The sequence below is a fragment of the Aotus nancymaae genome, unplaced genomic scaffold (assembly GCF_030222135.1).
Source record: "Aotus nancymaae isolate 86718 unplaced genomic scaffold, 86718_ANA_hifiasm-v0.15.2.pri h1tg000003l, whole genome shotgun sequence".
Lineage (NCBI taxonomy): Eukaryota > Metazoa > Chordata > Mammalia > Primates > Aotidae > Aotus > Aotus nancymaae.
The window spans coordinates 34126034-34140562 of record NW_026988414.1 but is presented as its reverse complement, the minus strand read 5'-3'; the positions used below and the strand labels follow the sequence as shown (position 1 = coordinate 34140562).

At 39.8% G+C, this 14529-nt stretch overlaps 1 protein-coding gene across 2 annotated transcripts in view; it reads left to right on the top strand.

Moving 5' to 3' along the window:
- Window positions 1-14529, top strand: part of TDRD7 (tudor domain containing 7) — an 83821-nt gene that overhangs the window by 43402 nt on the left and 25890 nt on the right. For both annotated transcript variants that reach the window (XM_012475761.2, XM_012475759.2), the window contains 2 exons: window positions 6535-7121; window positions 10629-10815. In XM_012475761.2, coding sequence (XP_012331184.2) covers window positions 6535-7121; window positions 10629-10815 — 774 coding nt within the window. The remainder of the gene's footprint in view (window positions 1-6534; window positions 7122-10628; window positions 10816-14529) is intronic.

Sequence of the window (14529 nt, the reverse complement as noted above, 5' to 3'; positions counted from 1 at the left end):
TCAACCCAGAATTTCACATCCAGCCAAACTAAGCTTCATAAGCGAAGGAGAAATAAAATTCCTTCCAGACAAGCAAATGCTGGGGGATTTTATTACCACCAGTGCAGGGCCTGCAAGAGCTCCTGAAAGAAGAACTAAATATGGTGAGGAAAAACTGGTACCAGCCACTGCAAAAGCACACCAAAATATAAAGACCAATGACATGATAAAGAAACTGCATCAACTAATGTGCAAAATAACCAAATAGCATCATGATGACAGGATCAAATTCACATATAACAATACTAACCTTAAATGTAAACGGGCTAAATGCCCCAATTAAAAGACAGACTGGCAAATTGGATAAGAAGTCAAGACCCATTGGTGTGCTATATTCAGGAGACCCATCTTACATGCAAAGGCACACATAGGCTCAAAATAAAGGGATGGAGGAAATTTTACCAATCAAGTGGAAAACCAAAAAAAAGGAAGAAGAACTCAGGGATTGCAATCCTATTCTCTGACAAAACAGACTTTAAACCAGAAAAAAAAAAAAAAAAAAAGACAAGGGCATTACATAATGATAACGGGAACAATTCAACAAGAAGAGCTAACTATTCTAAATATATATGCACCCAATACAGGAGCACCCAGATTCATAAAACAAGTTCTTAGAGACCTACAAAGAGACTTAGGCTCCCACACAATAATAGTAGGAGACTTTAACGCCCCACTCTCAATATTAGACAAATCAACAAGACAGAAAATTAACAATGATATTCAGGACTTGAACTCAGCTCTGGATCAGGTGGACCTAATAGACATTTACAGAACTCTCTACCCCAAATCAACAAAATATACATTCTTCTCAGCACCACTTGGCACTGATTCTGAAATTGAACACATAATTGAAAGTAAAATGCTCCTCAGCAAATGCAGAAGAACTGAAATTATAACAGTCTCTCAGACCACAGTACAATCAAATTAGAACCTCAGGATGAAGAAACTCACTCAAAACCACACAATTTCATGGAAATTGAACAACCTGCTCCTGAATGACTCCTGGGTAAATAATGAAAATTTTCAAGACAGAAACCAAGAAGTTCTCTGAAACCAATGAGAACAAAGAGACAATATACCAGAATCTCTGAGACACAGCTAAAGCATTGTTAAGAGGGAAATTTATAGCACTAAATGCCCACATGAGAAAGCTAGAAATAGCTCAAATTGACACCTAACATCACAATTAAAATAGCTAGAGAGGCAAGAGCAAACTAATCCAAAAGCTAGCAGAAGACAATAAATAACTAAGATCAGAGAAGAATTGAAGGAGGTGGAGACATGAAAAACCCTCCAAAAAAGTCAACAAATCCGGGAGCTGTTTTTGTTTTTGTTTTTGTTTTTGTTTTTATTAACAAAATAGACTGCTAGCTAGACTAATAAGACAGAGAAGTATCAAATTGACACAATAAAAAATGATAAAAAGGTTATCACCACTGATCAGAGAATACTATAAACACCTCTATGCAAATAAACTAGAAAATCTAGAAGAAATGGATAAATTCCTGGGTCCATACAACCTACCAAGACTAAACCAAGAAGGAGTCGAATCCCTGAATAGACCAAAAACAAGCTCTGAAAATGGGGCAGTAATTAATAGCCTACCAACCAAAAAAAGCCCAGGACCAGATGGATTCACAGTTGAATTCTACCAGAAATACAAAGAGGAGCTGGTACCCTTCCTTCTGAAACTATTCCAAACAGTTGAAAAGGAGGGACTCCTCCCTAACTTATTTTATGAAGCCAGCATCATTCTGATACCAAAACTGGGAAGAGACACAACAAAGAAAACTTCAGGCCAATATCTCTGATGAACATCAATGCGAAAATCCTCAATAAAATACTGGCAAACTGAATCCAGCAGCACATCAAAAAACTTATCCACCGCAATCAAGTTGCTTCATCCCTGGGATGCAAGGCTGGTTCAATGTATGCAAATCAGTAAACGTAATCCATCACATAAACAGAACCAAAGACAAAAACCACATGATTATCTTAATAGATGCAGAAAAGGCCTTTGATAAAATTCAACATCCTTCATGTTAAAAACTCTGAATAAACTATGTATTGATGGAACATATCTCAAAATAATAAGAGCTATTCATGACAAACCCACAGCCAATATCATACCAAATGTGCAAAAGCTGGAAGCATTCCCTTTGAAAACTGGTACAAGACAAGGATGCTCTCTCTCACCACTCCTATTCAACATGGTATTGGAAGTTCTGGCCAGGGCAATCAGGCAAGAGAAAGAAATAAAGGGTATTCAAATAGGAAGAGAGAAAGTTAAGTTGTCTCTGTTTGCAGACGACATGATTTTATATTTAGAAAACCCCATCATCTCAGCCCAAAAACTTCATGAACTGATAAGCAACTTCAGCAAAGTCTTAGGATACAAAATCGATGTGCAAAAATCACAAGCATTTCTTTACACTAACAATAGGCAAGTGGAGAGTTGAATCATGAATGAACTCCCATTCACAATCACTACAAAGAGAATAAAATACCTAGGAAATACCACTAAAAAGGGACATGGAGGATCTCTTCGAAGAGAACTACAAACCACTGCTTAAGAAAATAAGAGAGGACACAGACAAATGGAAAAACATTACATCTTCATGGATAGGAAGAATCAATATCGTGAAAATGGCCATACTGCCCAAAGTAATTTATAGATTCAATGCTATTCTCATCAAACTACCATTGACATTCTTCACAGAATTAGAAAAAACTATTTTAAATTTTATATGACATCAAAGAAGACCCCATATATCCAAGACAATCCTAAGCAAAAAGAACAAAGATAGTGTAATGCCTCCAGTATATAGACTTCAGACTATACTACAAGGCTACAGTAACAAAAACAACATGGTACTGGTACCAAAACAGACATACAGACCGAAGTAGCAGAACTGAGACCTCAGAAATAACACCACACATCTACAACCATCTGATCTTTGACAAACCTGACAAAAACAAGAAACGGGGAAAGGATCTCCTATTCGGTAAATGGTGCTGGGAAAACTGGCTAGCCATATGCAGAAAACTGAAACTGGACCCCTTCCTTACACCTTATACAAAAAATAACTCAGGATGAATTAAAGACTTAAATACAAAACCCAAAACCGTAAAAACCCTTGAAGAAAACCTGGGCAACACCATTCAGGACATAGGCATGGGCAAAGACTTCATGACAAAAACACCAAAAGTAATTGCAACAAAAGCCACAATTGACAAATGGTGTTAAAGCACTTACTCACAGCAAAAGCAACTATCATCAGAGTGAACAGACAACCTATGGAATGGGAGAAAATTTTTGCAAGCTACCCATCTGACAAAGGTCTAATATCCAGAATTTACAAGGAACTTAAACATATGTACAAGAAAAACCCTCATCAAAACGGGAGCAAAGGATATGAACAAACACTTCTCAAAAGAAGACATTTACAGAGCCAACAAACATGAAAAAAAAGCTCAACATCACTAAGCAAAATCACAATGAGATACCATCTCATGCCAGTCAGAATGGCGATTATTAAAAAGGAAACGATGCTGGCAAGGCTGTGGAGAAATAGGAACGCTTTTACACTATTGGTGAATTAGTTCAACCATTGTGGAAGACAGTATGGTGATTCCTCAAGGATCTAGAATCAGGAATACCATTTGATCCAGCAATCCCATTACTGGCTATATACCCAAAGGAATATGAATCATTCTACTATAAAGACACATTCACAAGTATTTTTTTTTAAGATAGAGTCTCACTCTGTCACCCAGGCTGGAGTGCAATGATGCAATCTCAGCTCACTGCAACCTCTGCCTCCCAGGTTCAAGTGATTCACCAAGTAGCTGGGATTACAGGTGCCCACCACCATGCCTGGCTAATTTTTTGTATTTTTAGTAGAGACAGGATTTCACTGTGTTGACCAGGCTGGTCTCAAACTCCTGACCTCGTAATCCACCCACCTCAGCCTCCCAAAGTGCTGGGATTACAAGCTTGAGCCATTGTGCCTGGCTGCACACGTATATTTATTTATTGCAGTGCTATTTACAGTAGCAAAGACATGGAACCAACCAAAATGCCCTTCAGTGATAGACTGGATAAAGAAAATGTGGTGTGTATACACTATGGAATACTATGCAGCCATAAAAAGGAATGAGATCATGTCCTTTGCAAGAACACGGATGTAGCTGGAGGCCATCATCCTCAGCAGACTAACCCAGGAACAGAAAACGAAACACTGCATGTTCTCACTCATTAGTGGGAGTTGAATAGGGAGACCATATGGACACAGAGAGGGGAACAACACATGCTAGGGCCTATTAGAGGGTGGGGCTTGAGGGGAGGGAACTTAGAGGACAGGTCGATAGGTGCAGCAAACTACCATGGCATATGTATACCCATGTAACAAACCTGCGCATTCTGCACATGTATCTCATTTTTTTTAGAAGAAGAAAAGATTATAATGAAGGTATATCATGGAGTAGCTATATCATCTAGGTTTGTATAAGTACACACTATGATGGTTGCACAACAAACTGACGACATGTTTCTTAGGATGTATTCCCATTGTTAAGTGATACATGACTGACTTCACTAATTGGGATTTTATATGACAAGTTAAACACTCACTTATAATGCTGTTTTCTTTTTCCATTGGCTCCAGAAGTGTGTGTTTCAAACCTCTGGATACCAAATTTGTATTCTTGTATCTTACCGAGTGTCGTAAAGCACAGTGACAATTGGCATTTTAAGACCTCAGATTTTAAAACATGGGTCTCCAGAGAAGTAGACTAACCTTCAGGAGAAAGATGAGGAATGCTCCAACTATTTGTGTTCCTATGGCTTAAAATGAGGGACATAAACTGTGCCAATCATAAAACATGATTTATGGGATCCCATTTAGAGGCCTCACAGAGTGCCAGCAAGAGACCACCACGGATTACAGGAGGTGCCATTAGACCTCTACTTTCAGTGATGCTTTAGGCTTTCCAGGTGTGGAAGTTTTCCTCCTTCCTCAGAACTTAAGTATACATTGGCAAAAGAATGAAGAGGAAGACCTAATGTTTTATATTAATATTGTTCACTTCCTATGTGTAATCTAGAATATGTAGTCAGACTAAAAGGAATTCATTTTATTACCAAATTGACTATGTCTTTTGACTTATCAAAGCTCTTCTCTGGTAACAAGACAGTGCCTTTTTTCTTTATACATAAATGTTTATGTTCACTCTTCCTAAGCCTTGTATGGAGAGTGAAGTAAATGAGCCCAGTGATTTTTACTATAAGCTACCTACCCAGCATACTTTAATATTCTGTTCTTCTGGGTGAAGCATGGTTCTTGTAAGCTTGTATTCTTACCCTAAGGGTTTAATTTGCAGCGAAGGAGTAGGTAAATAGGATGCGACAAAGTAGGAACATTTTGGAAGGCAGGGAATTTTAACTTCAGTCTAATGGTCTTGTACAGGGTTTAAGAAACTAGTTTTGTAAAGGTCCTTGGCAAATGTTTAGGCTCTGCGGACCAAGAGCTGCAACTATCACATGCAGTCCATCACAGTTACTCAACTCTGTCGCTGTGGTGCAAAAGCAGCCAGAGATAATGCATAAATAGCATGACTGTGTTCCAGTAAAGCTTTATGTACCTTGAGTTTCATATAATTTTTACAAGTTATGAAATAATTCTTTTGTTTTTTTATAGCATTTGAAAATACAAAAATCATTCTTTAGCTCATGAGCCATTAACTACCTTGGGCCATGCTCTAGTAGTAGAGCTGACCCCTGCTCTAGTAGTGAAAAGGCTTAAAACTCATGGGATGGGGGAATTATGCCATACATCAATTTCTCTTCTCTTTCTTCTCTTATATAAAAATATGTCATTAAGCTGTGCCTCTCAGGAATGGCATGCAAATAAAATTTAAGACTGGATGACATACAAGTGGCAGATATTTTTAATACTTGTTTGTTGGAGTGACAACACTTCCAGCTAAACTTTCTGCTGTGGTTGTTTTAAAACTGTACTTTAACTCTGGAGCATCTTTTTCTATATAATGGAAAGCCAAGGGTTTTCTCAGGATATTGCAGGAAGAAGAGAGTATTATCTAGTTTTCTTCCCAGTGGTTTATTTCTGACAGTTTTAATACCTTTTTACAACATACTTTCAGTCAGTTTTGTAAGCTATTGTTTTGGATTTGGCAGCGACAACTAAATGAGAGTACGCTTTACAGGGCAGAGCACTCGTAATTTTCTAGGGCAGCTGGAGTCTCGCTGCACAAGTGAATTTAATGCTATTTTATTTTCCTGTTTATTTCTGAAATGCGGTCCCTGTTATTTGCAGGTGAACATAATGCATTAAAGTCCTAGCAATTGAAAAGAGTAAAATGTACACTTGATTTAATTTGAAAACAGCATGACTCAAATTTAAAATGCATTAATATGTTTATGGATTGTTTAGAGTCACAGAAATATCTGTCATTTGCTTTATTTAAAAATTTCAGGTGGAGAAACCTTGCAGTGGTGGTCAAGATTTACTTCTTTATCCAGCTAAGAGAAAGCAGATTTTGAGAAGTGAACTGGACACTGAGAAAGTACCTCCATCCCCACTACCTGCTCCCAAACAAACATCACCGTTGAAAGGGAGTCCACCTGTTATGCCAGGAGACTTTAAAGAAAAAGTGGCAGAGCTGCTGGTGAAATACACAAGTGGCCTTTGGGCTAGTGCACTCCCAAAAGCATTTGAGGAAATGTACAAAGTGAAATTCCCTGAGGATGCCTTAAAAAATCTTGCCTCACTTTCTGATGTGTGCACCATAGACTACATTTCTGGAAATCCCCAGAAGGCCATTCTGTATGCTAAAGTTCCATTGCCCACTGAAAAAATCCAAAAGGATACAGGGCAAGCACATGGCGATCATGATATCAAGGCTATGGTTGAACAAGAGTATTTGCAGATAAAAGAAAACATTGCTGAAAGTGCTAATACCTTTATAGAGGACATAACAGTTCCTCCTTTAATGATTCCAACTGAAGCATCACCATCTGTATTGGTGGTTGAACTGAGCAACACAAATGAAGTGGTTATCAGGCAAGTTTGATTTTCTAATTCTTTAGAATCCTGATTTACTGTTGTCACTTGACTATTCTTCACATGGATGCCGAGGGTTAAAGGAAGAATAATATATTCTTAGTTCTATGGAGTTAGAGTGAGGCTTAATAATGTATTAATATTTGTTAAATGTTCAAAATATACAACTATCCTAAGATTACTAATAGCTTTAAAAATTACAATGATAATATGAACTTGAAAAAAAGATTTATTTCAAAAGGATGATGGTAACTATATTATGTCAAAAGCAATACCTAGTTCACAGAAAAAGCAAGTGCCCCACGCACTACATAATACTATTTAATCTGGGACTATGTAGTATTTCCTGAAAGTAAAAATAGCTCAGAACTGCTTTCCTTGTATAATATATCAGATTAGGCCTTGGACCCAAGGTGTTCTGTTATTTGAGTCTTTCAGTATCATTGCCTGGGAGGAGGCGTCGTTGCCTAAGTAGCTAATGATAACTAGAATAACAAAAAACAGTCCAGCTCCAGGCACCTGTCTTGGTCTTTTGGAGAAAATGCAGAATACATGGAAACTATAGAAAGACTATAATCTGCAGTTTCCAGTTGGGAAAAAGAATGGGAACCTATGTAGCTGAACCCCTGGAGGCACCAGTCCAGGGTGTAGCCATGGCTAGGCAGATCAGAAAAATGCTGAAGTAAACAGAATCTGGGCTCCTTCATCCAAATGGTCCTTTGGTTTTGGCTGTCACTCCTCTAGAGACCCATAACTGAGCTGGAAAGGCCCAACGAAGGACCACAAAGAATAATCAGAATCAATGAAAGGAGAGCTCAGAAATGTAAAGCTCTTCCATTTGAACAAATGAAATCTGAGTACATAATAGAGTGAACCTAGTATCTCCTGATGCTCAAACTAGAAGAACCTCCAGAAACTTTAGAGAGGATAAAGCTTTTATTCTAAGCTGTGGTGTGTGGCCTGAAGATATAAATAGGTTGCTGAGGGCTAGAGGTCCCGATATGTTTCACTAATATATTGAAGTAAAGGAAAGATATTGAAGGCCACATTGCCAGCTTTTACCATTTGACATTATAAAGAAACCTCCATGGCAGGATCCTTTGGTATCTGTTAACCAGTAATTGTTGGTGCCACAGTCAGAGACCAAGCACCAGGCTGGACCAATCACATGATTTCTGTTGTTGTCACCAAGGTTTGTCAGGAGTCTGGATCAGTTTTAGGACTTTAGTAGGAGGGTTCTAATCTATTCCAGGATGATTAGGTCCAGGGTCTTTTGGATTATTTAAATACCCTTTCCCAGTGGGAATTTAAATCCTGGAGTCAGCATTTTAGGTGTTCAGCAGAGTGGCTGGCAGCCAGCAAGCATGATGTTTGCCATTAGACTGACCATAGGTCATTGGCTTCTGCCCTCCCCACAAGACTTTGCAAACCTCTACCAGACTGAACCCTGTTCTGTACCTGCATCTTCACCCAGGCAGGCAGTAGACACTGGAAGCTGGTCTCTGGCTCATTAGGGCCTGGAGGTACTATGACAGAACCTTCATGTCAAATATGGAAATCCCTTGTCTCTTGTCTCAAAAATTAACTTTGTAAAGCTTCATATTTATGACATCCTTAAGTTGGCCTATGCATCATTCTTTGCCCCTCTTGCTCAGGTAATTCAGGGACAATATATGACCTCATTCTTTTCATGACCCACTCTCATACCAACTGTAACGTCAATCCTGCACTCTGCCCCATCCAGCACCCTCTGTCTTCCCCCTATCTGTGCAGCCCTCCTTCTCTCCTGGTTGCTTAAGAGAACAGAAGTTGCCTGCACATCCCAAGCCACTTCTCATCACCTTCCTTGCTTCTGGCAGGAGCCTGTGGTTGACAGACCACCACATCAGGGCTGCAGCCCAGGCCTCTGCCAGTTGAGCGCCCAGGGCTATGTAGCAGCACTAGGGAGCAGCCCAGGGAGACTGTAGGTCCCAGGAAATGGACACTCGGGTAAAGTTGCAGACCTTCTGGAGGACTTCAGAGCCAAGAGTGCAGCAGCATTCCAGGCAGTGCCTTAATATTTGCAAAGCTCAATACATTTAAATGACAGTAGCTGGCTCAGTGGCACATACACATCCTCCCAACTATTCAGCAGGCTGAGGTGAGAGGATTGCTTGATCCCAGGAGTCCAGCCTAGGTAACACAGCAGTGAAGCCCTGTCTCCAAAAAAAAAAAAAAAAAAAAAAAAAAAAAAAAAAAAAATTTAATTTAAACGATAATAGTATGGCAAAACTTCTGCAGCTATTTTTGAAGCCAGTATGCACATAATATTCCATTTTAAAATAGCCATTGTACATTGTTTCCATTTTGTGTAGGACTTTCTGCAGTGTTTTTTCCCCCCCTAGTAATGAATAAGTTGACTATAGCATCTTCTGCCTGGCTGATAATTACCAAAAATACATAGAAATAGTCCTAAAGGAGCCATTTCTTAGAGCTGTACAGACCACTTGGGGCTTGGGTAAAACCTGGAACAATAAAAAGAACAATGTTATTGTGGCATCTCCCCTGTCTCCCTGGCCAAATGATGCTGGTGCTGTTAGAGTATAGCCTTCCAGCTAAAAAGGCCTTAATCCTATAGCTGGGACAGCTTCTGTTACATGACCCAAACTTGATTTGCCAGGTTTTGCATCCTGGAAGGGGACCCTTGATGAAGTCATCTCTGAGGACATAAGTACAGGAAAACAGTAACCTGTTTTGATAACATGAACTGGGACAAGGCCACCACAGTTATCAACAGTAGAAAACTGTAGAAGAGAATAAGAACATAATCCTGAAAAAATATATATATCTAAGCATACAGTTTTAGAGACATTTGGCTAGAATATGGTACTTCTTTTAATGGTTTCAGAAGTCTACATTTTGTTGTAATTTGTTCAAATTGTTTAATAAGTTTGGAGAGGGTGTCACATTGTTGTGTTTAGTGTACTTAAAGCTTTGTTTTTTCTCTAGTAAAATTTCATTGCTTTTCAAAGCTTGACCCAGCCTTAGTTAGGGCAAAACTATGAGCTAGATTCTCTTCTTAGTAATCTGTAAAGATTTCCAGCAGCCTTAATCAAGATCCAGCATCGACCCTTGCTTCTGGCCTCCAGGCCTCCCTTGGCATCTCCATTTTCCATGTTTCTTCCTCTCCTGTCTGCCTCTTTTCTCAGCCTCGTCCTTCCTGAGGACGCCATCACTGCTTCCTATTATGCCCTCGTTCTCTGGATTGCTTCAGATTTCCTTTGTTGTGGGATATGTTGAACCAAACATTTGCTGTGTTGTTTGGTGTGTGTTTTGTGCAATCTTCATAATCCCTTCTTTTCCAAGAGGTAACTGTTCACTGAATACATGTTCTTCTCCCTGTTGATGTAAGCAAGTCTGAGGCTGGAACCAAAGATGGCAGCAGAGAAAACAGAAGAACATAAATGAATTCCTATGGCTTTTCTTCTAGGTTGCTTCATTTGTGTTCTCTTCTTTTAACTGATTCAGATATGTGGGCAAAGACTATTCAGCTGCTCAGGAATTAATGGAAGATGAGATGAAGGAATATTACAGTAAGAATCCTAAGGTCACACCAGTCCAGGCCTTGCATGTTGGGCAGTTGCTGGCCATAAATGCCGAGGAGGATGCCTGGTTACGGGCACAGGTCATCTCAACAGAAGAGAACAAAATAAAGGCAAGTACTGTTTACTTTGTCATAGCATCAGGGACACAAATACCTTATTATTTTCCAAATGTAAATATTCTTTACATTTTTCAAATGTAAATGTTATATCCTATAACTATATGTAGTTTTCAGTGGAAGTTTAAAAGATAGTATCTGTAAAAGGTTATCCCTGTCAGCCTTTGAATTTGTGGTAGTCATACTATCTCAGAGTTTTAGTTAAAAAAAAAAAAATTCTCCATGGGTGTATCCATAACCCATTATCCAATCAGGGAAAGACACTTCCTATTCCCAGGGGATGTACAATGACTACTGACCAAGCTCTGTGGGTCTCTTATCAAGGCCAGTACTTTGGAGTGAGGGAAACCATAAGACCACAGGAGACAATTCCTCTCCTTATTCTGTAGCTTAGACACAGGTCCTTCTCCACAGCTGCTCTTGGTGTAGCCCTCTTTACTTTCTTGGAAAGGCCAGTGGGCCCTTTTGCCTCTCTCTTCCATCAGCAGACTCTTAAGACTTCTGGGCTTGGCTACATTCATGGATATCAGCCCCCGCCCTTTGCCTCTTCATACCGTCAATCCAGAGACCAAGACGCACAGTTTCCCCGAGAGCAGCAGTATCTCAGGGCCTTGGAACTCCCAGATAAAATGCAGAGAAACTACGTATTAGCTCCATGTGCTGTGTGGTCAGTTGTCCTAGTCTACTTTTAATGTGTTTCTTCTTTCTATCTTGGTGGAAGCTGTGTGTCTGTTTGGAATTTATCCTTTGAATATTGGGCCTGCTACTTTATAGAGAATTTGGAGGAAGAGAAAGTCTTTTCTTTCTTGATTGTTAAGATGTCTCCCTTCCCTAAACGGAAATGTGCTTTAAGACTTGGGTTCATTTCTGTCTTTCATGATGAGAAGGACACTGTGTAGAAGGGTAACCCTAGTTCTCCACTTCTATAGTTCCTTGTATTTATATGGAGCACTCTTGGATCATGAGGGAAACATGTCTAAGATCTTTCAGTTTTCTCTAGATTTTGCAAGCAGGGAAATATGCTTCTGCGTCTGCAGCCTCTGTTCCATAATACAAAACTGTATTCCATGGGTCACTGTCAGCCGCCAGCCAGTAATCCCATATGTGTCACTGAGTGCAAATGACCAGTCCCTGACCCAGGCTTAAGTCCATCAGTTATTGGCCGCTGAACCCCCCGTCTCAGGTGGGAGTTGGGAGGTCAGAAAGGGATGCTGCTGTTTCTTAACCAGGTTGCTCAATAGGAGAGGCCCCGACCCTCTCCAGAAATAAGCTCACCCAACCACCAAGCCACCCTTTCCCATTTGCAGAGCCATTTAGGAAATTTCCTAGCCAAATCTACAGAGGCACAAATATTAAGTAATTTGACTGACTTTAAAAATCTGAAAATTGGAAAATAGCTTGGCAGTTTCTTATAAACACTTAGCATATGATCCATAAGGCCCACAAGGTATCTTGTACATACATGTGTGTTGGGACATTATTATTAATAGCCCCAAACTGGACACAGCCCAAATGTTCACCAACAGGTGAATCAGAAATGAGTTATAGTTTATTCATATAGTAGAACTCTGTTCAACAATAAAAAGGAATTAACTACTGATATGAACAGTTTCATGGACAAATCTCACAGACTTTGTGCTGAGCAAAAGAAGCCAGGCACAAGAGAGTAATGTTGTATGATTTCATATAAATGATGTATAATAACAGGTAAAATTCATCTGCAGTGATAGAAATCAGATCAGTGGTTGCCTGGGACAGGAGGTGGAGGGGGGCTAATTGCAAAGTTGCTGGCAAGAGGGAACTTTTTGGGATGGTGTAAATGGTCTATGTGTTGATTATGGTGATAATTATATGGATGTATACATTGGGCAAAGCCCATCAAACTATATTGTAAACAGTTATCTTTTATTCAGCATAAGTTATATTTGGATAAAGTTTGAAACAAATGTGGAAGAAGCTAAGGACCACGATGATCACTGGACCAGTGGAGAACACAGGGCTTAGACACTAGTCCAGAGTCTGCCTGTATTTGGGTGTGTGCCTTTGGTCAAGTCCCTTCATTCCTCTGGGTCTCTAGCTGATAATAGATAACTATCCCTAAACGTTCCTAGATAAACTTCTATTTCTGGCCATTTCTCTCCCCTGGCCCTTAGGAAGTTCAACAAAAGCTAACCTATTTTAAGGCACAGGGATTTCTTATGAAGAGAAGAATCATACATAAATCCTAGTGACACATTAATAGTGTAACAGTATTTACAATAAATAATGCAGGTATTCCACAAGGGTATCTCCCAATCTGAAGTCTATAGGGCAGTCATTTTCTTTTCTCCCTTCCTCCTTCTACTTTGGGACTTCAAGCTCTCATGTTAGATAGAACTGAGTCTCAGCTCTGCCATTTTTAGCTGTGTGGCCTTAAGAAAGTTGTTTAACTTCCCTGATTGTTTATCTGTAAATTCAGATAGTCGCATCATGTTGTAACTGCCTGATACACTTTTTCACTATTCTGGAGCCAGGAATGAAACAGACAAGTCCTTGTTCTCAAGAAGCTTACATTCTAGTGAGAAAAGAAAGATGGTAAGTGTACAATAAACACACAAAACAATTTTAGTACAATGAAGGAAATAACCAAGGTACTATGATAGAAAATAACTCTGAAGGAAGAGATAGGCAGAGTGATGTGATCTTATTTCGATGCTTCAGAAATCATTCTGGGACTGTTTTGGGGGACAGATTGTATTAAAGTAGGGCACAGAAGGAAAGTAATACTGGTTAGCTGGCTATTGCTATTGTAATATTACAATAGTTAGCTGGCTATTACCTTGTCACCTGGATTAGTGAAGATGGAGGTAGTAGAAGAGATTCAGGATATATTTGGAGGTAGAACTGACAGGACAATAACTTGTTGGAAGTGGGTGGTAAGCAAAAGAAGATTCAAGATAGCTACTGGGTTTGGGGCTTGAGCAATTGACTGGATATTGGTGCCATTGTTGAAATTGGGAAGTCAGAGAGAAAAACCATTATAGAGAACAATTGAGAATTTCATAGGACCTACTAGGTTTGAGAATGGCTATCAGATGTCACATGGATGAATTTGGAGCTCAGAAGCAGTTAGGACTGGAGATGTGTCTGGTTGGGAGGTATCAGCGTATAGGTGCTATGTGAAGTCACGGGACAAGATGGGATCACCTAGAGAGAGAATACACATAGGAGGAGGGGCCTAGGGCCAAGTCCTAAAACCCTTCAGCATTTACATGGAGGCATAAGGGGAGCAGAGAAGCATGCAAAGATGGCCAAAGAGGAAAAAGCAAGAGAGTGGTATCACAGAAGCCAGAAAAAGGAAGTGTCTCTCGTAGAAGGGAGCAACCAGCCTGTCATTACTGCTGAGAGTTATGGGCTGGTCGTGAAGAATAAAAAAGGTGGCTCGGTGTCTTGTACAGTAGCAAGCTCTTGTGACAGCAGTGATTGTAGCAATCTGGGCCTGAACTTGTTCCCCATATTCCCATGAAGCTGACAGAGACTATTTCTCCCTTTATTTGGAGTAACCCCAGCTACTTAGCACCAGTCTTGCTTGACTTGAATTGAACTTTGGCTGGTGGTGGATACCGATTCCCTCTTTGCCTTCCCTGTCAGATTCTTGGTGAGTAGGAGAAACCAGGATGATGTGATCACCCACTGAAGCTGGTGCCACTTTGGCCTGACTGAGGCCCA